General features: G+C 47.9%; 9 protein-coding genes and 1 non-coding gene across 10 annotated transcripts; 4 read left to right on the top strand and 6 right to left on the bottom strand.

The window, feature by feature from the left end:
- Positions 1–864: 864 nt before the first annotated feature.
- BJ212DRAFT_1437458 (uncharacterized protein) lies at positions 865–2,018 on the bottom strand. Its single transcript, XM_041337738.1, has 2 exons — positions 1,320–2,018; positions 865–1,262 (listed from the first exon to the last, which is right to left on the bottom strand). Exons 1-2 carry the CDS (start codon positions 1,706–1,708, stop codon positions 1,256–1,258), a joined length of 396 nt encoding a protein of 131 aa, XP_041187756.1. The 5' UTR covers positions 1,709–2,018; the 3' UTR covers positions 865–1,255.
- Positions 2,019–2,937: 919 nt separating this feature from the next.
- Positions 2,938–3,736, bottom strand: BJ212DRAFT_1485854 (uncharacterized protein; the record flags this gene model as incomplete). The annotated part of the gene is made up of 5 exons (XM_041341037.1): positions 2,938–2,948; positions 3,003–3,443; positions 3,495–3,540; positions 3,597–3,644; positions 3,704–3,736. The coding sequence occupies 5 exons, from the start codon at positions 3,734–3,736 to the stop codon at positions 2,938–2,940; spliced, it is 579 nt and encodes a 192-aa protein (XP_041187755.1).
- A 2,339-nt stretch (positions 3,737–6,075) lies between these two features.
- BJ212DRAFT_1282537 (uncharacterized protein) lies at positions 6,076–7,168 on the bottom strand (the record flags this gene model as incomplete). Its single annotated transcript, XM_041331689.1, has 6 exons — positions 6,076–6,254; positions 6,311–6,517; positions 6,579–6,661; positions 6,714–6,886; positions 6,935–6,967; positions 7,025–7,168. 6 exons carry the CDS (start codon positions 7,166–7,168, stop codon positions 6,076–6,078), a joined length of 819 nt encoding a protein of 272 aa, XP_041187754.1.
- Positions 7,169–7,844: 676 nt separating this feature from the next.
- On the top strand, positions 7,845–9,091 carry BJ212DRAFT_775994 (uncharacterized protein). The gene is made up of 8 exons (XM_041344042.1): positions 7,845–7,988; positions 8,044–8,173; positions 8,234–8,361; positions 8,424–8,488; positions 8,539–8,615; positions 8,675–8,699; positions 8,751–8,804; positions 8,853–9,091. Exons 1-8 carry the CDS (start codon positions 7,934–7,936, stop codon positions 8,853–8,855), a joined length of 537 nt encoding a protein of 178 aa, XP_041187753.1. The 5' UTR covers positions 7,845–7,933; the 3' UTR covers positions 8,856–9,091.
- On the top strand, positions 8,453–10,735 carry BJ212DRAFT_1388526 (uncharacterized protein). The gene is made up of 11 exons (XM_041336932.1): positions 8,453–8,488; positions 8,539–8,804; positions 8,856–9,046; positions 9,097–9,191; positions 9,247–9,450; positions 9,506–9,650; positions 9,702–9,715; positions 9,780–9,895; positions 9,949–10,037; positions 10,091–10,225; positions 10,280–10,735. The coding sequence occupies exons 3-11, from the start codon at positions 8,871–8,873 to the stop codon at positions 10,611–10,613; spliced, it is 1,308 nt and encodes a 435-aa protein (XP_041187752.1). The 5' UTR covers positions 8,453–8,488; positions 8,539–8,804; positions 8,856–8,870; the 3' UTR covers positions 10,614–10,735.
- A 1,479-nt stretch (positions 10,736–12,214) lies between these two features.
- On the top strand, positions 12,215–13,156 carry BJ212DRAFT_1580493 (uncharacterized protein; the record flags this gene model as incomplete). Its single annotated transcript, XM_041342280.1, has 3 exons — positions 12,215–12,312; positions 12,366–12,915; positions 12,942–13,156. The coding sequence occupies exons 2-3, from the start codon at positions 12,654–12,656 to the stop codon at positions 13,154–13,156; spliced, it is 477 nt and encodes a 158-aa protein (XP_041187751.1). The 5' UTR covers positions 12,215–12,312; positions 12,366–12,653.
- Positions 13,157–16,418: 3,262 nt separating this feature from the next.
- On the bottom strand, positions 16,419–17,234 carry BJ212DRAFT_776947 (uncharacterized protein). Its single transcript, XM_041344043.1, has 2 exons — positions 16,827–17,234; positions 16,419–16,773 (listed from the first exon to the last, which is right to left on the bottom strand). The coding sequence occupies exons 1-2, from the start codon at positions 17,069–17,071 to the stop codon at positions 16,473–16,475; spliced, it is 546 nt and encodes a 181-aa protein (XP_041187750.1). The 5' UTR covers positions 17,072–17,234; the 3' UTR covers positions 16,419–16,472.
- A 309-nt stretch (positions 17,235–17,543) lies between these two features.
- BJ212DRAFT_1388503 (uncharacterized protein) lies at positions 17,544–18,368 on the bottom strand (the record flags this gene model as incomplete). Its single annotated transcript, XM_041336931.1, has 8 exons — positions 18,204–18,368; positions 18,088–18,143; positions 18,002–18,034; positions 17,931–17,950; positions 17,773–17,876; positions 17,688–17,716; positions 17,615–17,628; positions 17,544–17,566 (listed from the first exon to the last, which is right to left on the bottom strand). Coding segments are annotated over exons 2-6 (237 nt in total), but the record flags the coding sequence as incomplete, so codon positions are not given.
- Positions 18,369–19,345: 977 nt separating this feature from the next.
- On the top strand, positions 19,346–19,427 carry BJ212DRAFT_t118. Its single transcript has one exon. It is a non-coding gene; the product is annotated as a tRNA-Arg (tRNA).
- A 2,314-nt stretch (positions 19,428–21,741) lies between these two features.
- Positions 21,742–24,572, bottom strand: BJ212DRAFT_1485848 (monosaccharide importer; the record flags this gene model as incomplete). Its single annotated transcript, XM_041341036.1, has 22 exons — positions 21,742–21,771; positions 21,832–21,899; positions 21,956–22,026; positions 22,098–22,221; positions 22,278–22,347; positions 22,426–22,468; positions 22,533–22,639; positions 22,693–22,822; positions 22,872–22,915; positions 22,971–22,984; positions 23,044–23,074; positions 23,132–23,196; positions 23,245–23,422; positions 23,480–23,530; positions 23,587–23,660; positions 23,714–23,765; positions 23,823–23,861; positions 23,921–23,940; positions 24,002–24,164; positions 24,215–24,347; positions 24,410–24,431; positions 24,491–24,572. 22 exons carry the CDS (start codon positions 24,570–24,572, stop codon positions 21,742–21,744), a joined length of 1,611 nt encoding a protein of 536 aa, XP_041187748.1.
- Positions 24,573–25,426: the final 854 nt, after the last annotated feature.

Genomic DNA, 25,426 nt, shown 5'->3' with positions numbered 1-25,426 from the left:
TTATCATCGTGCCACGTGTCATCATCAGCATTTGGGAAACGCATGCCAACGACAACTGTGTGCATGTCAGTACGACATTCGAGGATTGCATCTGTTGGACTTCGCCCCCGACGTTTGAGCAGTATGAGATGGAATACCGCGTATGATGTTCTGATTTGAGAAAGGAGTTAATGTGAAGTCCTTTTTTTCTCGGGCTCTCGTCCTGGCAAAATTCTTTGATATTTCATGGCAAGTAGTCCGAGACTTAATTTTTTATGTAACTATGTACTATGATGTCCATAGAGTATTAGCATGTATCGAGCTCATATAAATTAACAAGGACTCCCCTTCAGTCGGCTGCGAGACAGACAAAATGTCAACAGGAGGAGACAGACAAGCTCTGATCACATGACACCCATTGCGGCAAACTTAGAGTTATTTGGATAGACTCATCCAAACAGCCCCTCTGAAAAGGAATCAGCCTACCGACTCCGAGTCGTAGCCGAGATGGAAGGGCTCGCAGAATTCGTAGGGGGGGCAGAGAAGTAGATGCCTTCAAGAAATTCGTGAGGGTGTTTGGGAGGGTCGCAGGGTCACTTGAGGGTAACTCGAATGGCATGGATGTCGAGATGTTGAGGAGCGGCATGGAGAAGGCTTTGGAGTTGCAGGGGACATTGAATTGGGCGTCGATTCTGATTCTGATGGGTTTATCTCCAGTTTGGTCGATGGTCGTGAGCTTCATCGTGGTGACGTGCTTCAACGCTTCAATAAGAAGGGCTTTGTCCGAATTATTCAATCAGAGATTTTGCTTGATACGTGTTCCGAACTTTGTGGGCGAGGTTGCACTTGTCGAGCAATTATAACATCAACTACTTACAAACTTGTAGACAGTCATGGACGTAAGTAAGACATATGAGCTCAGAATCGGTAGGCTTTGAGAGGTCGATAGAAGAACTGACAACTTGAATTTTGCATCAAGGAAGCATTCTACTACTAAGCATTTTCAAGTCGCATAAACCTCCAAGGCTCGTGTAAAACACCTCCACGAAAAAAGGCAATGAGGATGATGTTGTCAATAGCCAGGCTTAAGCTAAGAGGGACAAAATAACCAAACCAGGAGCAAATGTCAAGTGAGGATCGAAGCAAAGTAGGGGATCGAAGCGCGCGCAAAGGGCAACGAGGGATCAAAATAAGCGACCGTACACGTCGCATTCGAGTTATATCTGAAAAGAAATCATCACAAAGGATCGATCGCTAGAATACCATCATCGCAGTATCAAGGTCTGCAAGTGTTGATTTTAGTAAGTGCTATGAACAGAGGAGGCTTTGTAGCGACTCACTCCTTCCGGCACTTTTGCCAGTGTTGTCCATGTGCCATGCGACTCAAATCAAGCTCAGGGCATCCTCTGGGTATCACTAATGCAGTTCCAGGGCAATAAAATGGGTGTCGAGAAGCGGGTGGCACCCAGAATAACAGCCGATGTTTGGGCCCTTCTATCCATCCACTACCACGATTCAGTAAAAAGGGGGTCAAACTGTTGTCGTCATGGCATGCTCCCTCCGTTAGCTCGGAGGTGTCGCAGAGCGCATGGGTAGAGTTGGACGAGAAAGAAATGAAGTGATTGTTCCAAGTGTTCGATCTCATGGCAGTGGTGGCCTCTATCGTGCAATTTCCATCTGAGGATGCTGAAGGATGCGACACAGTGTACAGTTGCGATGGCTGCCTCATCACTACATCCCACAGCCGAACTGTCTTATCCCTTGAACAAGTTATAATGCGAGTGCCATTCGGTGAGAACAAGACCGAGTTAACTCAATGAGTGTGCCCCCCAAGGGCTCACCGACTGATTGCCCTGTCGCTGTATCCCACAGCCGATTGGTGTTATCCCTTGAGCCAGTGACGATGAGTGTGCCATCCGGCGAGAACGAGGCCGATTTAACCCAACGAGTGTGCCCCCGTAAGGGCTCACCGACTGGCTGCCCCGTTGCAGCGTCCCACAGCTGAACAGTGGTATCCCTTGAACCAGTGACGATCCGAGTGCCGTCTGGTGAGAATGAGACCAAGTTAACTGAAAAAGTATGACCCCGCAAGGGTTCACCGACTGGCAGCCCTGTTGCAGCATCCCACAGCCGAACAGTTTTATCTCTTGAACCAGTGATGATGCGAGTGCCGCCCGGTGAGAATAAGGCCGAGGTAACTGACCCAGTGTGCCCCCGCAAGGGCTCACCGACTGGCTGCCCCGTCGCGGCATCCCACAGCCGAACAGTATTATCATCTGAACTAGTGACGATGCGAGTGTCGTCCAGTGTGACGGGGCATGCCGGTGGGACGTTCCAGAGGGCTCGATCAGGCAGGAGCAGGCAGAGTGTCACGGAATAATGCATCCATCTAATAAAACTTCATAACCCAGAGCTATGATCACACGCACCCGGCACGCTGTCCCTCAAAGAACGAAAGCGAGATATTTTCAAGGTGCGTCCGCTGCTCGAGGTCCATCGAGTTTGAAGGCTATCTTCCGTTCACGGCCAGGTCTTTTCATTCATCAACCACCAGTTGGAGTCACCGACGTTGTCAAGAACATTGAAGTCCATGTGTCTACGTAGAGTTTAAGGTTAAAATGACAATGCATGCCGGGATCTCTTTTTAGAAAAGAGGCACGCAAATTGAGACACGCTGTGGAGCAGAACATACCCGACCTTGATGCGCTTGAAATCGGACCACAGATGCTTAAGAGGTACATCAAGTGCAGTAGCTCTCGCCACTGTCTCGACTGAGGGTGACATTCTCCAATCATACCAGACAAAGCACCATATTGCGTGATCATACAACCATTTCGTATAGTTCTACATCCTGAATCTACCTTGACGGACCATTCAAGCAAACTGCATTCACAGCCGAAACGCCTCAGCTTCCATCCGAACCAGAACATCATTGATGTTGGGTTGCATTGCCCAACATTAAGGTCTTTCTGAAGACAAGCGGATCAGTGGGATTGCTGTCACAACATGACGGTGAAACATACGCAGCCGATGATTTAAAGTGATTTCAAGAATAGTCTTGGTTAACTCCACCTTCGCCTGTGAACACAAAGCTTCTTTCTCCTTCCCCCGAGAGCGTTCGAAAGCTTCTTTTGCCTTCTTGAAACGTCCAAACGGTAACTTCACCCTCCAAGCAGGCAAGCTCCCGACATCTTCTTTATATGCGTGGGCAGCAGTTGTCATAGCGTCTTCATATGCGCGGGAAGCAGCAGTCACGCCTTCTTCATATGCGTGGGCAGCAGCTGTCACAGGATCTTCATATGCCTGGACGGCAGCACTCACACCTTCCCTGACAACAGCTGCATGCGGAGACGCAATGTACTGCTCGAGAGCGATACGAAAAGAGGGAACAGACTCCCGCTTGTCCTGAAGATAGCGCTGCTTGTCGAAAACGTAGAAAGAATGTTCGAAGATAATGACAACAGCTAAATGATCGATAATAAGCAGGTTCATCGTAACATAGCCTCAAAATTCACCAGAAATGAGCTGAGCAACGTTCTCCAAGGGTGATGGGCCAGAGGCCTGGCACATTCGCAACATCAGAAATGTGTGTAAAATGTGTGACCATTTGGACATACCACAGAGAGTAACTTAGACCGCATCTCTTCACGATGACTCCGATCAAGCTGGTCAAATCATGGTGGAAGGTTGAACATCGACCACCTCTGAGGATCGATACACTCACATTCTGCCAATGTGTAACATCTTCGGTCAGCATGGCCCGAAGTCAAAAAAGATTGAAGAAATTAACTTCCTATTGATGGATCAGCGATGTCGTCGATCACCAACGCTCGGGATCAACAGCAGATGAACACACTCACATACTGTGAACAGGGATCGGTAATTTAATTGGTCAGTGATGCTCAAATCCAACCGCGGATCGATGCGCTTACACCCTGTGAACGGATGAGCGATATATTCAGCGAGTATGGCTCGATCTCGATGGTGGTTCGACAAACTCACAATCTGGCAACGGAGCAGCAATGAATTCGGTCAGTATGGTGCGAGGGCGACAGAGAATCAATATACTCGCATTCTGACAATGGATCAGCGATTGCATCGGTGAGGAATGCAGGAGGTTGACAGAGAATGATCACACTCACAAGCTGCCGACGGATCGATGATTTCTTTGGTCAGTGGCTTGAGCTCGAAGGAGGATCGAGACACTCACCACCTGCGAACAGTGGCCAACGACTTCGATCAGCATGGCTCGATCCCGAAGGAGGATCGAGACACTCACATCCTGCGAACAGTGGCCAACGACTTCGATCAGCATGGCTCGAGCTCGAAGGAGGATCGAGACAACTCACATTCTGCGAACAGTGGCCAACGACTTCGATCAGCAATGGCTCGAGCTCGAGGGAGGATCGAGACACTCACTCTCTGCGAACAGTGGCCAACGACTTCGATCAGCATGGCTCGATCTCGAAGGAGGATCGAGACACTCACGATCTGCGAACAGTGCCAACGACTTCGATCAGCATGGCTCGATCTCGAAGGAGGATCGAGACACTCACGATCTGCGAACAGTGGCCAACGACTTCGATCAGCATGGACTCGAGCTCGAAGGAGGATCGAGACACTCACATCCTGCGAACAGTGGCCAACGACTTCGATCAGCATGGCTTGAGCTCGAAGGAGGATCGAGACACTCACTATCTGCGAACAGTGGCCAACGACTTCGATCAGCATGGCTCGATCTCGAAGGAGGATCGAGACACTCACGAGCTGCGACAGTGGCCAACGACTTCGATCAGCATGGCTCGAGCTCGAGGGAGGATCGAGACACTCACCACCTGCGAACAATGGCCAACGACTTCGATCAGCATGGCTCGATCTCGAAGGAGGATCGAGACACTCACTCTCTGCGAACAGTGGCCAACGACTTCGATCAGCATGGCTCGAGCTCGAAGGAGGATCGAGACACTCACCACCTGCGAACAGTGGCCAACGACTTCGATCAGCATGGCTTGAGCTCGAGGGAGGGTCGAGACACTCACATCCTGCGAACAGTGGCCAACGACTTCGATCAGCATGGCTCGAGCTCGAAGGAGGATCGAGACACTCACTCTCTGCGAACAGTGGCCAACGACTTCGATCAGCATGGCTCGAGCTCGAAGGAGGATCGAGACACTCACCACCTGCGAACAGTGGCCAACGACTTCGATCAGCATGGCTTGAGCTCGAGGGAGGGTCGAGACACTCACATCCTGCGAACAGTGGCCAACGACTTCGATCAGCATGGCTCGATCTCGAAGGAGGATCGAGACACTCACATCCTGCGAACAGTGGCCAACGCCTTCGATCAGCATGGCTCGATCTCGAAGGAGGATCGAGACACTCACGAACTGCGAACAGTGGCCAACGACTTCGATCAGCATGGCTCGATCTCGAAGGATGATCGAGACACTCACTCTCTGCGAACAGTGGCCAACGACTTCGATCAGTATGGCTCGATCTCGAAGGAGGATCGAGACACTCACGAACTGCGAATAGTGGCCAACGACTTCGATCAGCATGGCTCGATCTCGAAGGAGGATCGAGACACTCACATCCTGCGAACAGTGGCCAACGACTTCGATCAGCATGGCTCGAGCTCGAGGGAGGATCGAGACACTCACATCCTGCGAACAGTGGCCAACGACTTCGATCAGCATGGCTCGATCTCGAAGGAGGATCGAGACACTCACATCCTGCGAACAGTGGCCAACGCCTTCGATCAGCATGGCTCGATCTCGAAGGAGGGTCGAGACACTCACATCCTGCGAACAGTGGCCAACGACTTCGATCAGCATGGCTCGAGCTCGAGGGAGGATCGAGACACTCACTCCCTGCGAACAGTGGCCAACGACTTCGATCAGCATGGCTTGATCTCGAAGGAGGATCAACAAACTTACTACCTGCAAGTAAACGCTCATTGTAAATAAGAGCAACCTTTGGACTTTCCGATAATCTCACCAGCATATGCGGAAACCAGTGACCCAATGCCCCTATTATCCGCACATGATCGTCACCAGAGTCACAAAATCTCCCCAGCGTTCTGGGCAATATCAGTTGCTAACGCTCATGGCGAGTAAATGAGACTATGTATAGGTACCTCTCAACTGCATACGTCATGCAGAGCTCTAAGTTCGTCTGCTGGGTCGAGACGAATAATTGCTCCACCACTTCATCATCCAGAGTTCCGGCCGTGAGTTTGATGAGTTGCCCGCAATCTGCATCATCCTTGTCCATGTCTAATGGATCAGTGTCATCATGTATCAAAATCATAAGTCGACTATCAATGACTTACTAGGGAGGCATACATGACATCTTGGAGGGTGTCGAATGTCCTTGGAGTGGTATAGAAACTTCAATTGTGACCCAACTGCAAATGACTCTTCAGCGTGCTTTGGCGCCTGTTCTTCAGCCTCCTCCATCGATACTCTCTTCGATCTCAGCTCTGCATATGCTACGTCGTAGAGGGCATCGAATTTGGTAAACAATACCATCACTGGAACTGAGGATTGTGATTCTGCGCATTAGTCGAACATCGATGATGGTCGGATGCGAACGCTTACTGATTCCTGTGTCGCACTGAGAGAAAAATTTGATTTCTCCTTTGGTGAACGACCTGCTTGCCTCGTCCATCGGGATGCAGTACCTATATCGAAACCGTGAGATAGCGCCTGTTGTGATTGATCAGTTGCAATTACCAGATAGCATGGAGTTTATTCCTTAATCTAGTTTCCTTGGAACGGCCTACGATGAACGCCTTCACCTTGTCGAATTCGGATTCGCCGCCTGCTTCAAACCCGCGTGAATCGTGGAAGACAAATCCTGGGTTGCTCCGAAACACCATTTCGTTCTCGATATCGTGCTCTCCACGCTGAGAACGCGTCAGTTCATGTTACCAACTATTGAAAGTACACGCCACCTCTGTTGAAGCCATCAACACTGTAGCATCGATCTGATATCCATCGCTCAGTTATCACCACCATCCTTCTGCTAGCATTGTGATGCCCACCTTTTCCCCGGCGCTGTTGTATATTTCTGGATTTTCCCGCGTATTGCAAACTCTCTGGAGGATGGTAGTTTTTCCAGCATTCGCTCTTCCTATAACGAGGATTCGAAAGCGACCGATTTTCTTTCTTATCTTTGAGGGATCCATGAGGGAAGGTAAATGTGACGGAGACTGATGAGCGTTGGTGTGGCCTTATAATGATTGCAGTATGTGAACTCGGTGAATGCCCGAGTTGAAATCAGCCCATCTAGATTCAGTGGGCAATGGGTATATCGTGATGGAGTTAATTATATACCGCATGAGGCATACACGAGGAGTTGGCGTCGATTTAATGTGGGTTTGAAGTGATGGGATATCTGTGTTGGGTCACATTAATAGGGATCCGTGCGAGTAAGCAATGCGGAAACCATCAGCTAAGCTTGAGCTAAGCACCCGAGTGCTAGTCGTCGAATGCACCAATCAATCGAGGCAGTCAGTATACCTGGATCTTACTCTCTGGACGTTCGAACACCAATCCCCAATGCTTATGCTACACATCATGAATCATGATGCAATGCAGCACCAGCGCCACGAAGAATCATACCATTTACGCCAGTGCTATCCTGCACACTTACTAATGCCCGAGCAGGAGGACTGGAGCCATGTCTTCTGGGGGTCTTTTCATTGTGAATGCCGCGAGGGCGTCCGGACTTTTTCTGCTCAGGGTTCGAAGTTGCTTGAAGGAACCAAGTAAAGTCCGAATGATGATAACAGGGTACCAAACCTATTTAACTAAGAATAGCTAGCCTTGATGCTACACGAGGGATGGGCCTCTCTTCGGCGTAGCTGACTCATGGCCTACATTCGGCCTCCAGATAAATCCACCATGGCGAAGGAGAGTCTTCCTTAGACTAACTCCAATCAGGATTCAGCATGGCGACTAGTTCCCTCGACGCTTCCACGCCGGTCTACCCTCTCTACATCTCTGGTACAAGTTGCTTCATCAACGAAATTATCAATATACCACTGAATATATCGAATAGGTGTCATCGTCGATTTCAGCAAGTCGAAAAAGAATGTAGAGTCTGCTGAAGTACGGATCAGCCTCAAGTTGCCTATGTCAATCAAACGCGGGGCAGGAAAGGCTTTGCGACAGACCTTTTCTCCACCCATGTAGGGACTTGACCCAAACGAATGTACCCACCTGATTGCTCTTGTGTTTTTTTATTATAGAAAGCTTTCTCTTGGGGATACATTTTCCTTACATATACGATACAAGACATGGCATGGAACAGGGCATGAAGACATTATTTTCGAACCAGAAGACATGTTTCGCGAACGTAGCACAATAGAAAGACGAGGTGAAACAAAAATAATCGCACTCTCGCTTAGATCGCTCACGGATTCAACCTCACATGCACAGAGTACAACAAGGTTCATAAAAAGTTCACAATCGTCGTCGAACTTTCCAAGAATCCAACAACCGAAGTAAGGTTCCGTGTCTCGTATTGGAACACATCTAAGTCGTATGTTAGCAGACCGAGCAGTTTGTCTTTTCCGATGAATCCCTGGAGCTCCGGCCTACCACTGATGACATCTTTCGGAAGTGTCCTCAGTAAGTCCGGATCATCATGAAAGTGGCATCCTTTAGGCTGATGCTGGGGACTTTCTAAGATTCCGAATTCTGGTGATAGGAAAGGTACCAGGCTTTCGCTGATCTCAGGCCAGTATTGACACGGTATTCCAATAGACCGGTGTTGGCAAGTCTTCACTGATCAACCACGCATTTGGAGTGCAAAACGCGGTGGGTTGAACACGCCACTTCAACGAACACAGCTACTCACAATATCAGTAGACCACTTCGCACAATATGCCAGGCGAGGTCAGCATCGACCATGAATTCATCTCGCCACAGAACAACAAGTTTGTTCTCCACGATAGCAAAGGTTTTGAACCAGGGGAAAAAGACAACCTCAAAATAGTCCGAGATTTCATTAACTATCGGAGAGCAAAGCCCGATTTGAAAGATCAGCTGCACGCCGTTTGGTGGGACCTCCGTCTTGATGCGTTTGTACGGCGAACTGATGACATACAAGGCTCTGCTTTGAAATACCCCGCGCAAACGGGCGTTTACTAGAGACCGGCGTGGAGCAATTTCTCACATCGAAGCGAGAAGGAGAGCTAGGAGACAGTACGTTGATGGATTGCTACTGCTCCGCACAGGTCATAGCTAACACAGGTCAAAGTTCCCATTGTTGCTGTCTTCACTAAATACGACACCCTCCTCGACCGCGTGGAGCGAACCCTGGACAAGTCCTCTATCAAGGGTCTGAGCCAGGCGGCGATCCAGGACATCATCAAGAAAAACGCAGAAGACAAGCTACAGGAAGTCTGTGTCGCACCCCTAGAGAAGTTCGCAAAATCGGCTGTCCCGCATGTTACGGTCTCCAGTGAGCGTTACTATTGTGATTGTCATTCACGTTCTCAATGAAATTTCGAGCGCAGCAAACGGAAACCATGAGGGGACGCTAGCCCGACTGATCCAAACCACCGAAGAACTCGTTCGTAACCATGTTGGGACCGACGCGTCGGTGATGACATCCGTCGCTCAACGAGTGGATCCTAGACTCAAAATAAGAGCATCGATAGAGTGAGCCTCGCTTGTTTCATTCTTCTTATCTTGTGATTTACGCAGCGTCAGAGTTGGCAAGAGAAGTCTGTCTCGATTTTGTATACAAAATTACTGAACGTAACCCGAGCCTTCACTTCTGTCTTTCAGAATACTGGAAGGCGCTCGCATCAAGCGTACCATTCAAGAACCGTTCGATGTGGGACTGTCTGCACGTGCTTCACACTGACATCGTCAATGTTTGGAACTTCCAAGACCCTCATGGTGTAATAGCTCTCTTCTTTGTTGTCGCGCATGTTCTGATGTGGCTTACATGCAGTACTTGTGCAGCCCAGAGTTCAGGACATTGATGACGAACATGGTCAATGAGCTGGACGTTGGACCCCCTACTGATCCCAACAAGACCCTGTAGGGCAGTCTTTCATGCGATGGATGAATTTCATCTCATCCAATGTTTGCAGTTCATTTGGGCTCACTATTGTGGGTACTATTGCGACCATCGTGTCTGCCCTGTCCGGACCTGCAGCCCCTATCGTAGTGCCGATAGCGGCAAGCGTTGTGATCGCAAGCTGGGTTTACGAGTTGTATGAGCAGACGTATGTCCTGCTATTTATCCTTCATTGAGAGAATAATGACAGGTCTCTCCTCAGTCGCCCTGCCCTCCAGCGCTTTATGAAATACATCATCGACTTGACTCTTGTGTTGCAGACACTGGTTCTTGTGGCGGGAAATCAAGAACTGTCTCGTAAGGCCATCAAACTTGCGGCCAAGTCCTACCACGAGTCACCAATGAATGGAGAAGTCCATAATCGGATTCAGGAGTATGACAGGCAATTGACCTTGCGGCAACGTGCGAACCGTGATTCGTTGGATCAAATCATCGAGCTACTACAACCATACAACACTAGCGCAGAAGAAATGTCGGATCTTCGGGGAAAATTGCCCGTTGTGGATTTATCATCGGATGAACCATGGGACAGTTAGCACTCGATTCTTTCTTTTGTGTATAATATTGCGCGTTTGCTGGCGTCTGACTTCTGGAGTACCTACGGGATTGTATTACACGGGTCCTCACTCGTACTATGTAATTGGAATTATGGCTGGTCTGTGCTACTGCTGTTTGCCTAGCGTTCTGAGGTACTCCAATCTCAAGAAGCTTTTGTTTAAAATGATCTGAGAAATCAGTTTATCCTCCCTGGATACAACACATCGATTATTACCCCCCATGAACCTGACTCGGAGAAACGATAGTTTGTAATGACTTCAAGGTATCATCAAATCGACACGATTCGGGCAGCCCTATGAAGGAATAATTATTTCCCAGCAGGCCACCACACGCATGAGAACATTGAATATGCCAGCTAATCCCACTGTACATTCGGTATGTTAGCCATACGTCCCTCTGAGTTCCACAAACTGGATAGAATTGTCCGACGTATATAGTATACTAACGAGGATGACAGCCCAGTCAACGCGGAGGTAAGTCAAGGTAATTAGCACCAGCGTACCGCATATCGTGCTGGACTTGACACATAACGCCGCCTCCACTAAGCAGACCTGATAGGAATCTTCCCTTATCCTAGATATCATGCACCTTTAACTTCGCTGGCCTTGCATTAAAATGTCCGAAGCAGTGGCGAAAGAAGCGTGATTACTGGACGCTGAGCTTGAACAATGATATGAAGGAATCGCAATCGGTTTGCTGGTTCCAAGGTGGATTTTCGCGCGTCACTTTTTTATGGCTGATAAATGTGCTTGTCAAGAAGGTAGACAGACAAACACTGCCTACTTGAGGAAAATGGAACGACCATCTTGCTCGTGCGTCATCTTTACTATATGCATCAAGTGGAACACTGAGATCAAGAGAAGCGTACCATTCAAATGCTGTGGACCGATGGCGTTAGCTGGTCGCGAGAATCACAAAGGTCATGGTCATGGTAAGCCGTCGTGAAAGTGTGATAAATGACTTGATGAGCCTGCGATGGAACGATCGATCATCGACAGCAAGGTATCAGGGAAGCTTGTAGACGATTGCTTGTCATCGAAATTTAAAAGTCTTGGAGACAAAGACTAGTACGAATGTTGATACACCGGGGAGATCAATCCTTGTCTGTGGCGTGTTTAGAAGAGTATCTGGCGAGTTCTACTCTAGACTTACCTATGACTGCCATATCTACAGGACCCGAAATGTCGAAAATCCGGATGCTGAGCCGATATGATGCTAGTTTAGCATGCGATGAAGCATGGAGTCCATGGACTTCTTGACTTGTGGGCCACATACGGCAAAGTAGGCTAAAATAGGTCAGTCATGAGAGTACCAGGAACCAGGTCGATTTAATATATATCCTGATGCCTACGAATCAACAGAGTTCGCCAAGATGCGAATTGATCGTCGGGGTGAGATTTGGTTCGTGTCGCGTGGTAGAAGTGATCCGTTGCAGGGAAATTGTGCGGTTGCAACACATGCTTAGCTGTGGTCCGACACAGCTTAGATGGGAAGATCGACGAGTCATATAATGATTCGGTTTGAGCTGAAGATATAAAGTTTAGTAGTCAAGAAGGAGATGATGATAAGGTTACGGTTCGTTTTCTCGACTAAAGGTAAAATAAGCTGCTGCTAGATCACTTGACATTGTAGGATTCGATGAGGGCCGGTGGAAAGGAAAGTAGACAGGGTTCAGGCCTGAGAACTGAAAGAAGCTTGGTTGGAACGTTACCGTGACAGCAGTTCCGTACCTCTTCTTCGTCGGGTTAGGGTTCGACGCCACTATGATCGAATCATTGATCCTCCGTCACAGCGCAGTTCAGAACGCGACATCCAACACTTTCCAGCAATCATATCACTCCGCTGGACAATACAACAGTCAGCCAACTACCTCCAACCAATATCAGCATCTGTCTCCTTCATCTCACCTACAATACGGGCCTTCATCATCACGGACTCAGTAGCAATATGGAGCGCCTCCATCCGACGCATACCCTACGACCACACCATACTCACGATCACAGTTTAGGTATGAATATATGAATACCCACCCCAGTAGCCGCAGCAATATTATGCTAGCCCAAATGGTGATTCGTATCATGAGTCACCTCCAGCTGCCTCGTCTGGACCCTCTCACAACCATGGACGACCATCCTAATATCCCTCCAGTCAGTCCACCGTTCATCCTCCATTATGGAACACCCTACGACTCCCGCCAATCCATAACCTTACTCGTCATCCGCACTATCTTATACCCAATCATCCGAGTTCAACCATCTACAACCCTACTCAAACTCCAGCGTAAGCGACTGCTACCAACCATCCAGTTCGACTCACCCTCAGGCTCAAGGTACCCCCTCTCGATACGCAAACTAATCGTACACCAACTCCTCTAACGTATGAGCCTATCCACGGCACCAACAGTCCACATATGCCTCTACATCCGCTGGAGGGTACAACCTCCGCCCTCCCAGCACCCAACCGCAGGCTCTCATCACAAATGGCCCGTGGCCTCCCCCGCATCTACATGGCACAATCCTAACTCCGTATCCTCAACTACCGAGCACGGGCTCGTCTAACTTGCACCACTCCGCCAACACCCATCGTCTTCAGCTTGCCAACATGCGTCTTCTTCCTTGTCGTCTTCATCTGACGCGTCGTCGCCAGTGGTTGGAAATACGAACACACCAGGTGGAGGGGGAGTGGCATACCCGCTGATCCAGCTGTCGTGTGCGCCGTTCGAGCATGATGCGCGGGTGAGACTGCAGGGGAGGAAAAGTATATTGAGTATCGGGAGTGTTATTTCAGGATTTTGAGCGCGACGAATGCTTTTGTTGGGTTGGAACGAGGTTCGTACCGGCAGCTTCTTTGTCCCTTGTCTCTTTACTTCTTTTCTTCAGGTCTGGGCAGGCCTTTTCGGCACCTACCTTCATCACCTCCCCTGCCGTGCAGCACTCTCGATGGGTCAAATGGCCACCCACCACCCTTCTCTCGTCATCTTGCACACCTAGCTAGTGTCCACCTTCGCGCTCCCGGATACATGTGACGCCCTCTGTTGTTCTCCCTCGGCAGGCCACCTATTGCATCAACTCGTTCCTCTGAATCACAGGCCTCCCTTGGTGCCCCTGGCCTCTCTTACTGTTGCCCACACGTGCTCTCCTCATCTCTTCTCCGTGTTTCTTTTACAGTTAGACATGTCTCGAACAATCACCCTGCACCCTGTTGCATCGCTGCTACCTCCCAACTGCTCTCCCTCGTCGCAACCCGCACTCTTGGCGCATTCAGATATTCTGCAACGGTCCGCTCGTGTAACCCCTGCCATTTTTTTCAGTCTCAAGGCACACCAGAATCGTTTACCATGTCCTCGGCCAAAATGCTATCGTTCACCATCACCTTCAAGGTTTCCTGATTGGCCTACTGACCTGTTCATGCAGTTCATGCAGCGCTACCTATAGCGGACATTCCTCTCCCATAAGTCGACTAGCTTGGTTTGATATCTTGGCGCAATTTTAGAGTGAGTGCATCCGACGGCGATCATAACTTCCTGAATACTTTGATTATCGATCATCCTTCAGCGATCGAGCACACAATTCCTTGCGTCGTCGCTTCTGAAGTCGGTATACTTTTGATTCTTGTTCCTGGGTGCAGGGAAGATTCAAGTGTTGTCCTATCGACATGGACTTGCAGCTCGTGTCTTCGATTTCTGCCATTGCATCTCTGGTATTGTCCATCGTTCTATCGCTGACACGCTGGCTAACTATACATCTTATGCTCTCCATCAGTGTTACGAATGTGAGCGCCACCAGTGAGTTGGGTCTCATAATACGTGTCTTTTTGGTCAGTTTGGATTTGTGTGTCACAGCATTGTTGTATTATGCAGTGTTCTGCCGGTCAGTGACCACAGTGTTCGTTCAGTGAACGCAAAGGGTGAGAAAGTCGGTGACCGTCGGCAACATTCACTTGACTGTGAATTTGTGGGGTGCCATGAGTCCTTGTATTCTTTATATAGAAACATAATGATCACAGATAATAGTAAGCGGTAGAGCGCAGCGCTAAGCGCTTACTATCGCGCATTGTAATAATCCATGCAGAATCCTCATGCTCTCGCCTATATGTTTTTGTGTCTCAGCATGGAATGCGGCACCTGCTCTTTTTACTCATTCTCCTTCGTTGGAACTGTCTCATGGCTGCTATCCGCAAGAAGAGACTCGTAGTACCAGTCGGGGCTGGTGGTGGACAGAATTTACAGAACATTCTGGCTACGACAGTTCTGAACCGGTATCAATGGTGGGGCAGAAGGCAAAAGTTATCTGCACCAGATTGCTCGAACGTCACATTGCAGCAGAACGGGTGCGCGATGAGCATGAGGTACAGCAGGGATTGCGGGATCATGCACGAGATGAGTATGCAATTACAGGAGCAGGTCAAGAAGCGCCTCTCTATTGGAGTCAAACATCTATGCCCCCATAGATATTTGACTCCGATAGATAGTTTAACAGCCTCAAGGTGTGGCATTTTGAATCTTGATACTGTGGCGTAAACGTTCCCGGTCCTTTTGGAAATTTCATTATTGCTATTCGGCATTTCCCTCTCCTCGTACGTGTGGACACAACAGCAGACCATCACATCCTTCACTATTGCGACCACGGTGCTCGGCGTCCCGTTCCACTTGTGCACCCTCCTTGCATCCCTTTTATCCCCAGATTGTCCCTTTCAAACGCCCGCTACCTCAAACTTCGCATGACTGGTGCATTCATGCGGGCAGTAAGTGTGGTTATTAAAAAGAACAAAGACTTGCACATACTGGGCGCAAGCTTTCGTTCTTTCTTCCATGGTGTCACAACGTCCATATCGAGGTTCGTACAACGACTACTCAGTCCCAGGCCTTTCAGTGACCCTGGGATGGAATCTGCCATACATTGGTTACTTGTGACATCCACAGATCTCGACGACATTGCAAGCGCAGCCTCACTCATTCCCATCATTACTTGGTCACCGAACTCAGACATTGCGTCTTACTGCCAGTAGCTCCGAGATACAATTTCAGCCTGTTTCGACGTTGAAGAGAGACTCCGGAGATCGCACAATCACCTGTGGGCGAGCTTTAAACCATGCTTGTCTGACTATTCTGCCAATTGGAGATGATTCCAACATCCGAACTGCTTCTCAGCAGTTGAGAATCTGGAATCGGTGGCGCAGCGTCATTCTTATACGAAGCTTTGACTAGTGCAAGGCCCTTGCCTGCCAACTGTCAATGTTATATGGCCAAGAGAGAAGTATTGGGCAGATCCATACACTGCATTGCTTTATTAGCGCTGAGCGCTATGAAGGGACTTGGCACCTGTGCTCGAGAATCTGTTTACCTACGCGTGCTCATATCTGCGATGGAATCACCTAGCCCTCGTCGCCTTCACTATACAGCTTTATGGGTTGTTGCGGACTCTCGACTAGCTCTCGCCGACATTGATGTCATACAGGACGAGAATATACGCTAAACACTCTTCACAATATTTTCCCCTGCTCTTCTGACGCCCATTTGTCCTACTCGTGCTGCTAGACGTCACGAAGGTGACGAACCCGATGTCAACTTCAACTATTGGCGAGATGATGCTTACCCACGGCTCATCATGGCTCTTCCAACACGGAGTGGTGTCTCCTATCGTCTTTTTTCTCTTTTTTGCAGTCGACCGACGGGTCCTTGTTAAATACAAGCTCAATATATCCCAATATTCTGGACATCATAGTACATAGTTACACAGAAAAATTGGGTCCTGAACTACTTGCTCCCATGAAGTATCAAAGAATTTTGCCAGGACGAGAGCCTGAGAAAAGGACTTCACTTTAACTCCTTTCTCAAGTCAGAACATCATACGCGGGAGTCCATCTCGTACTGCTCCAACGTCGACGGCGAAGCCCAACAGATGCAATCCTCGAATGTCGTACTGACATGCACACAGTTGTCGTTGGCATGCGTATCCCAAATGCTGATGATGACACGTGGCACGATAATAAATGGCGCGGTACCGTTGAACAACTGTACGAGATACATCACCACAGTCTGTGGATGCCTGCATTAGAGTAGAGCTCTTTAGAATCATGGGAGATAATACCGGAAGGTTGGCCCATATTATCGCCATGAAGATTTGAGCTGCCAAATTCCTAGTGTGGCTCAATGAATGCTTTTAGAGAAACAACAAGCGAAGGAAACTTACAGGACAAAGTATATGACATGATATCGGACGATCATAACTAAATAGGCATTAGACCTTATTTTAAGTTCCTTCCGTTCTTTCAGGTGCCTTCTGAGGACGGCAATGGCGAGAACAACCAGGAAAATATCATAGCATATGACGGGAATGGAAGCATATATCGCAGGCATAGGCCCAACGTGGAAGAAAGACGTGCAGTACTTGACGTTTGGAGTTACTATTATTTCTTGCACTGTGTACCAAGGCATCAGCTTGCATAGAATTCGATCAAAGTAGAAATTCACTTGAGATCGCCGAGGGTCGACTCCATAAAAATATATCCACCGCTATATAGAGTGCGACGATAGGTATGAACAACCCCAGTAAAACATAAAGTATACGCTTGGATTGGTTGTATAGGGCGTAAAGACGCCAGATGAGAATGACTGCAAATGCAAAATGGGTACGTGCAAAGATATGAGAATGTATATATGGTTGGACTTACCTTCCGCCAAGCAAAAATATACAGAAAACCCCCATTGCATGAGTAGAAACATACCATGACCTATTTCAATTTCATGATGAACAAAGCTAGTTTCAGTTGAATACGATAACTCACAACTAAACAAGAGGTAAGCAGCAGATCAGGCCTAGCTGTGAAACGAAATTTGGACGTACGGCTGAATCTGGGTCAACTTATGAAATTCTCTAAAGAAAGAATCGATACCGGCTCACTGCTTCAGGCATATAAAATAGACCTCCCCCTAACGCTGGTCAGTTAATGAGGGCTCTGTTGGAATCACGTCACGTACAGCAGGCGCAAGTCCTAGATGTCAACGTCAACATACAATGTACCACCCGGAAGACACAACCAGCGCGACGTACATTGCAACCAAAATACCAAAATATCGAACCTGACATAGCAACAAAAATGGGAAACCATGAAGCACTTTGGCAGGGTGGAGCTCACAACAAGGTATAGATATGACATCGCTGACCACGGTCTTTGCTGCATATCCAGTCAGTCGCATCCTGATATCGTTTGGGTTGAGCTCTAACCCAAACAAACGTGATCTGCGATAATACGATCATAAGTACTCGACGATGATAAACTGACCTCCTCGTTACCTCTTTCTCGAGCTGAAGCACTAGATAATATTACGCTCAGCCGCACTGCAAGGTTCATGAAAGCTACTGACTGTAGTCATAGGATATCAGGGTAATGATTGCAACTGAAGACGATGATGTTCAGCACAATGATTCGTTTCCAACAAGGCTAACGAACCTGATATGTTGTTATTCCACTCAAGAGCATAGAGAGATTCTAGTCCCGACATGACACTGTGCAGATGAAATAGGGAATTCAAAAAGTGAAGGATGGGCTACTGATTACCCACATACGATACTTATAAGGCAACCTGATCGGAATCGTAAGGGTTGTGACTTTGTGGCGTCCTAACGACATCATGCCAAGCTTGCGGCACCGCACTTTCCGCCTGATGTCGCATATCGATCATCACACGGCTGACAACTTGAAGGGTCACCCTGCGTCACTGGCGGCTGTAAATGGGTTAGATTTCTACCTGTCCGACCTTCTTGTTTAGGTAGCAAGGGCGGTTCTTATTTCCCTTGACAAGTCCCACCGCCATCCATATAACCTTGACAAGCAAATGCATGATCTAAAATCGAACCTCGAAATAAGCGAAGCATTTGCGGGCCGTTAACATAACGACGTCCTTATGGCAAATTGATCTCTTGGAAAGATATGGCCACGATGCCTCCGAGGAGGACAACCGCGATCGGCGAAGTACCCCATCTTACATTATGAGAATATAAGTAACTTAACTATTTGCAGAACAGACATGACGGCCTGACCCTCGATGTGGGAGTGGAGAGCAGGACAGGAGCGGCACTGTAAGGGAGAGGGTAGAGGAGCCATGAACGAATTTAGTCCTCTGGAATAAATTACGGGAACCGGCACGCCAGAATCGTACGCGCGAGGTCTCGTGCTGTGGTATCGAAGTCCAACATATAGTGATGTGCAGACCCAGCTTGACCTGTAGGGAACCGATGCGAAAAAGATAAACATCAGTAAGTTACTACAACTTTCTCTGCAGAAGAGCCTAGCGGGAATATGGAGGATCGTTTACGGTACGTAAACGATGCCTCTTAAACGTGCGACTGCAATTTTCTGGTCGTCGAGCTGGGCGATGTAGTCCAACGGATGTCTAGAGCATAGGAATCCGTTAGGTGTTGGTGGAATAATTGCGTGTCTTTCAGTTGATCATCACTAGGTCTATCCGAAGGAACCTTGAACAGGGGATCTGGAGCTGAATGCATTATCTCGAAGGACTGCACCATAGTCAAGTCAAATGGTGTACACATAAACATCGTACCAATATCACCAAAACTGCCCAAACATTGTCACACCGTGTGACAATGTACACCGGGTAACATTACCTTATTAAGAATGTTTCACACGATCGAGTGTTATGGCCCATGTATGTGTGCGTCACACGTGATTGGAACGATGACAATGGCTCACCTGCCTGGCGAAATGGCATCGCGTCTGACTACGATAACGAAGGAATCAGGAGATTGCAGGTTCGACTCCTGCGGTGGTCATTTTGGTCCAACTTACGAGAATCTTCGCTTTTTCCACTTGATTAATCCTGTGTCTAGCTACCCAGTACACCTGAGGTGACGAGATCCACTTTGCTTGACGCCCGAGCATGGAGCCCTCATTCAGACCGATCAAACGGCCATGGAGAAATGGTTCTTGAGTCACGACTCTTACATGTTGGGACATGCGCGCGCTTGTACGTCCCAGGTCAAGAACTCCGGTACAACGTCGATGAAACTCCCAAGAAAATGAGAGTCTTGTCAAGGTGAGCATGATCAATGCGAGAGATTTCCATCGACATTCCCGTAGCAGGTTCTGCTTCTCGTACTCGAACTTGGTGGACATCATTTCGCGTTAACTTTATATATATCCGTCACCATCTCAGCAAGTCCCTTGACCATGACTCTCGCAAGTATGCGAGGGTTACGCTGCTTCGCACTTGTATTTGCATTGTTCTCTACAATCCAGAACTGTCGGCTGAATACAGATTGATCTGCTTCTTCAGCTGCTCCCTCGCATGACTGGCAGGCTGATAGACATGTTTAAAAGGCTATCGAATTCATACTTGTATCAGGCTATGTGCACGTTCCGGTCTTCCAAAACGTCATATTCTTCTCTGTGCTGGTCTAGGCTAATTGTAGGCTGAAGCTCTTCACCTCTTCACCATCACGAACTTGGAAGCAAATCGTACAAGGACACTCTTAACATCACGCAACCGCTGTTGTGCTATCACAAGTAGCGCTGCTGTACATCGCACAAAGAGTCCCAAATACAGTTCGTTCGTAAAGTAGTGTGAATCAAATAAAGTTATGCAAGGGTAATTAATTGTTGACATGAACGCACGTGGATTTACAAACGTGTGCTATGTACACCTGATGTGAATCTAGGACATAAAGAATTCTGGTGGTATGTGTGGAGATTATCATATACGTTTCGATGCAGTCTGCTTCCTCTGGGGTGGGGTGCACCGATGCACGTGAAAGGTGTGATGTTGAAAATGCGAGCTATGTAGCGGAGGTTGGCTTTGGAGAAGCAATTGAGGTAGTGTAGGGCGAGGTCGCTGGTGTATGAGCCCGTGATGATGATTTTTATGCCTGAATTGCCAATTTCTTTAAACTGATTATTGAGTGACAGCAGATAGTAGAAGGTAACAGGATGGAGGGGAACATACTCTTTCAAGTTGTTATTCCTCGATGCGAGTGAACGTGACAGGTTTGAGGGCTGTGATAAGGGATTCCTGTGTGAAAGGGGACGGTAGGCTAGATGTTGATAGATCTGCGCCACTTTATAAGGAAACGTAAACAGGATGAGGAAGTGACTCACTTTCGAATTCACTGAGGGCTCTGGCACATGCAAATTTGTATACCCTGATTCAGACTTTGCTAGGGTGGATGAGAAGGTTCTCTTCCAGTTGCGAGAATGATGATCATGTTGGTAGAGTCACCCATCTGCATTTAAGTTAACAAGTCGACAAGACATGAGATGGAAAAGGACATACCTCAGACTCTTGAACTTGTGACACGATGACAAGGAGCTTGGATGAACGACTTTGCAGTAGCGGCATCGGATGTTACGAAGAAGTCGGCCAAGGTGATTTATCCTGTCCTAACAGAGTCTAGATAGACATATCCAAGCGCAGGATACGTACCATTAGCATTACTGTTGAAAGGCATTGGGAGAAAAGGGACATGCACCATGGATTGCATAGTGGATGTGGTAGATTTTGTGAGAAGGAAGGTGGAGGAGGGGCTTGGGGAACGTATACCTGAGGAATCGTCGGAATCTATGGAGTCGGCGTCTGTCTTTGGTGTCTGCCCGAAGGACATACAGGAGGTAGCAGGTGATCGTGGGTGTGTGAGCGAAGATGATAGCATCCAGTGTGGTACTCAGTGAGAAAGTCATGAAGTAGGACGGGGTAACGCTTACAGGAGTCCGTGGAACCAAAAGATAGTACGCACACGCGGGAAGTCTTGATTAAAACGTGCAGGCTCTCTATTGACAAGACGCGCAGCGCGCAAATAATATAAAGAACGGAGTGCGCCTCCCGAATCCGCGGTTTTTCAGTAGGTACGTGGACATGGTATACCGCAAAGAACCTGCGAGCCACCGAGTAGTGTTAGGGACAAGTTGACATCTAATGCGGTACGATGAACAAACCTCAAGCTTCACGCCGCATATTTAGCGCAACAATTATATCAATTGGTCGAGCTCATGCGCCAGTTCTTATCTGACAATGAAAGTAATGAAATGATTATTATGACCTGGGTAAAATACTACATCCTTTGCATGTTCGTAAAAATAGAGTCAATGTATATCTCAGACCCGTTCTTTCTCCTCAACGTAATCCTGTAAGAGTTAGAGTAAAAGTTAAACACCATAGACCAAAACGAGTCATCTATTGCATACCTTCTTCTTCTGGACGTACGTCTCGCCCTCTTCCAGCATCTGTCTGCGGTACCTATCGGAGTTGAGAACTTAAATAAACGGTCAGGCACTGCTCGGACTGGACCAAAGGCAATAATAAACATACTGGAAGACTCGCGGTACAAAAGATCAATCTGTTCGAGAGAAAGTCCTTTCACTTCGGGTATGAAGAAATAGCTGCATAAGTAGAAAGGGGGCGATGGCCGGATCAATAATGCAATGGAGGTGGTCAGAAGGGTAGAGCTCACGTGAAGAGGAAGCACCCGAGACAAGTCGAACCCCAGATGAAGAACACCTTAACACCCAGGTGGGCGGTTTTAACGCCGAGGATACCGGTGGTAGTAGGGTCGACTAGATAAGGTGTTGCGTATCCTACAGTTGTATTTCGTAATTAGCAGAGAAGAGTGAAAGGCAAAACGCCATCTTACCGATACCGAAGTTCCAAAGCCAGTTGCTAGCTACACTGAGTGACATGGCCTTTGCACGGATATTGAGAGGCTAGTGACCAAGAAAATATTAGAACTGGTGTAAGTGACGTGGTTATAGAGGACTTGCGAAGATTTCTCCAGTGATAACCCAGACAACTGGACCCCATGAGATAGCATAAAATGCGATGTAACTAAGGAAGGCAAGAGAGAAAATAAATGAGTGACTTGACAGGAATTTAGTGGTAGATTCCTTACATGCAAACGAAAGCAATTAAGACCCGCTGCGCAGTTAAGTTTACTGCCGTTGTACTGGCTACTCCGTTGATAACACTTGATTTTGTCTGCCCTACTGTTACTCCGACCTATCATGGGTGAAGTGAGAAAAATGACCTCCAGTGAATGGCAGGCTACTCACGATCGCGACGATGTATTCAGAAAAACACATGCCAATAGCACCAATGATCAGCAGGCGCCGACGACCCACTCTGTCGATCAGTTGAACACCGACGATGGTCATTACGGTGTTTACAACATCGGCAATGATACTAAGAAAGATGTCGGTAATATAAATATGAGCTTCAGACAAGAACGTACGTGATGATGAAGGGGTTGCTGATTCCGGCTTGTTGGAAGAATGTCTGCAGAAAGAGTTCAGGTCACCGATAATAAGCACGCGAAATCGAACGGACTGACAGTGCCATAGTAGACTAAAGTAGGAACAAAATGAAGGTTAGAGAGAAGATCGAAGTTGGACAATGGCACGTACAGATGAAGTTGATTCCAGTCAGTTGTTGCCACTATTGAAGAGCTATGTGAGCAAAGAGTACAAGTAAGGGTAACAAAGGAGAACCCACCCCTTGTAGGCAGATACCAGTCCATGTTCGGAGACCGTTTTTCGAGTCATTGTTCCTGAAACAATCTAGCAGGCACTTAGCACGAGTATACAGGAAGGCATCAAATTACCAACCAATATACGACCCTTGCGCGACTGCGCGATCAGCTGCAAGAGCGGTCGCAATCTCATCAAGTTCGAGTTCAACTTCAGGAGATTCGGGGGGCATGGTCATGAAACGAGCCAATGCTCTTCTAGCTTCATCCTCGCGACCTTTGTGCATGAGGAACCGCGGACTTTCAGGAAGAAGGAACTAGAAGAAAACCGGATTGGTACAGCAGAAGTCCTGATAAAGGAGCTGTGGGCTTACAATGCCACCACTAAGAATACCGGCCCATGCGAATTGTACTGCGATGGGAGTCTTGAGAAATTACAAGTAAGCCCCATAGCATGATTTGCTCGAGATATTCAACATACCCTCCAAGCACTATGGCTCATTTCATTTTTCGTGGCATTTAGAACGATCGCAGCAAGCAATGCTCCGATAGTAACTAAAGATTGGGAAATAAAGAGAATGCGATTATGATATAGAATAAGCACTTACTCGCAAGTTGATAAAGTCCAACAATCATTCCACGCAAGCTTTTCGGTGCGCACTACATGACGTTTGAAAACCGTCAAGCTAAGTTTTTTTTTGCAGGATGAACACTCACCTCGGACTGGTACATAGGAATCAAACATGAAACAAGTCCCTTATGGCATCCACTGTAAGTTACGAATGAAAAGGAAAGTGTTAGTATTTAGAACATACCACACCGAAGCCAGCAATGACTGATGTTGTTTACAGTGTAAGAAAGTCATCCAAATCCAAGAAAATCTGATTTAAACATACCACGTCCAATCACGAAAACGGCCCAGTGCGTATCCAGCTGTAAGCCCACTCCAAGGCAGAAAACGCCACAAGAAGCGATTATACCCCTCTTTCGCCCAACAATGTCCGCCATAGGATACGCAAGTAAAGCTCCAAAGAAAGTTCCCGCAGAAAGGATTGAGACCTGTCGGATCAATCGGTCAAAGTGGCGTTAGAAAAGTACCATTCACGTACAACCAGACTTTTATGTGCTGTAGGAAGGTAATAATCGAAGCCAGTCGTGTTCGCGGAACTGGGGTCATATACACCGAATGTTGTCAACCAGTCGTCCATGGCAATAACACCTCCAATGGTACCAGTATCATATCTATTGAATGTGAAGTAATGTCAATGACGAAACGACGAGCAACACGTTAATGAAAACCGAACCCGAAGAGAATACCACCAAAAGCTGAATGACAAGAGTATACATTAGAGTAAGGACTTGAGAGTATAGGAGAACCACAGTACCTGCGAAGGCGGACATAATTATCGCCCAGAATAATGAACCAGTGGCGACACCAGTCCCCGATCCTCCAGGTCCCCCGCCCATTGTAGCAATTGAAAAAGATACGGTAAGTGGAGAAGGCGAATACGTCGAGGGTAGAGATGCTAGCCTTGGTATTTTAAGGGATTAAATAGAAGGCCGCTTCGGCTTTTGGCGGGCACAAATCGGTTCAACAAGTGGAGAGCATGCGGTCAACAAATGAAGATGTCTAAATTAGCAATCGTGAGATCCCACACACCATGCGCCCATGCATGAGCTCTCTGAAATACTGAGGTATGGACATCCTCACGTGTCCCCGTCGTAGTCAGGGCCTCCATATTAGCCGGGCAACCATTTGACAGTTCGTTGATTGTCCTGCGTTATATCGGTTGCTATTTCAGATCTCCAGGCCGTATTGTGAGAATGATACATTAGATAACTAGTGCGAGGGTGATTCATGAATGATGGATCATTGTACTGCCTCAGGTGGTGGTGATGTATCAGTGTACCTCGGTCCATGTTCTTGACTTCCATCAAGCTTAGTCAGACATGTACCTTGCTTATATTTAGTATGCCTCTATGTTTGGTTAGGCCGTTGAAAGTCCGGCCACCGCGCATGGTCCAACTCTGGGTAAAACAGAACCTCAAGTTCCCCCTTTGCCTCCCCAACACCACCTCCCTCTTCGTCAACCTTGGAACAGAGGTGTAGCTGCCGGTGGCGAGCATGACCTATCTGCAGAAGAGAGTGGAGACCGAGCTCTCCCACCCACCGCGCACTCGGCTGAGGTTCGCCAGTAAAATACCTCCGTACAATATCGGCGGGCACAATCTGGTCTTTTTCTGCTAGTGTCCATGCCAAATTATGACCTCCTTCCGGCTCACTCCATCTCCATCTCTTTACCACGCATGAAATGCACCAG

The sequence above is a fragment of the Suillus subaureus genome (genome assembly GCF_016647635.1).
Source record: "Suillus subaureus strain MN1 chromosome Unknown BJ212scaffold_46, whole genome shotgun sequence".
Taxonomy (NCBI): domain Eukaryota; kingdom Fungi; phylum Basidiomycota; class Agaricomycetes; order Boletales; family Suillaceae; genus Suillus; species Suillus subaureus.
The sequence above is the reverse complement of the archived record's forward strand: the minus strand, read 5'-3'. Positions and strand labels throughout refer to the sequence as shown.

What these genes read in the sequence shown, in the direction of transcription:
- BJ212DRAFT_1437458 (XM_041337738.1), bottom strand. Translation starts at nt 1,708, where the DNA reads ATGAGGCAGCCATCGCAACTGTACACTGTGTCGCATCCTTCAGCATCC.
- BJ212DRAFT_1388526 (XM_041336932.1), top strand. Translation starts at nt 8,871, where the DNA reads ATGCCAGGCGAGGTCAGCATCGACCATGAATTCATCTCGCCACAGAAC. An exon ending in GATCAGCTGCACGCCGTTTG is followed by an intron (nt 9,047 to 9,096) that starts GTGGGACCTCCG and finishes ATGACATACAAG; the next exon opens with GCTCTGCTTTGAAATACCCC. An exon ending in CCCGCATGTTACGGTCTCCA is followed by an intron (nt 9,451 to 9,505) that starts GTGAGCGTTACT and finishes TTTCGAGCGCAG; the next exon opens with CAAACGGAAACCATGAGGGG.
- BJ212DRAFT_775994 (XM_041344042.1), top strand. Translation starts at nt 7,934, where the DNA reads ATGGCGACTAGTTCCCTCGACGCTTCCACGCCGGTCTACCCTCTCTAC. An exon ending in CAGACCTTTTCTCCACCCAT is followed by an intron (nt 8,174 to 8,233) that starts GTAGGGACTTGA and finishes TTTTTATTATAG; the next exon opens with AAAGCTTTCTCTTGGGGATA. An exon ending in CCAAGAATCCAACAACCGAA is followed by an intron (nt 8,489 to 8,538) that starts GTAAGGTTCCGT and finishes GTATGTTAGCAG; the next exon opens with ACCGAGCAGTTTGTCTTTTC.
- BJ212DRAFT_776947 (XM_041344043.1), bottom strand. Translation starts at nt 17,071, where the DNA reads ATGCCTTGGTACACAGTGCAAGAAATAATAGTAACTCCAAACGTCAAG. An exon ending in CATGTCATATACTTTGTCCT is followed by an intron (nt 16,774 to 16,826) that starts GTAAGTTTCCTT and finishes GAGCCACACTAG; the next exon opens with GAATTTGGCAGCTCAAATCT.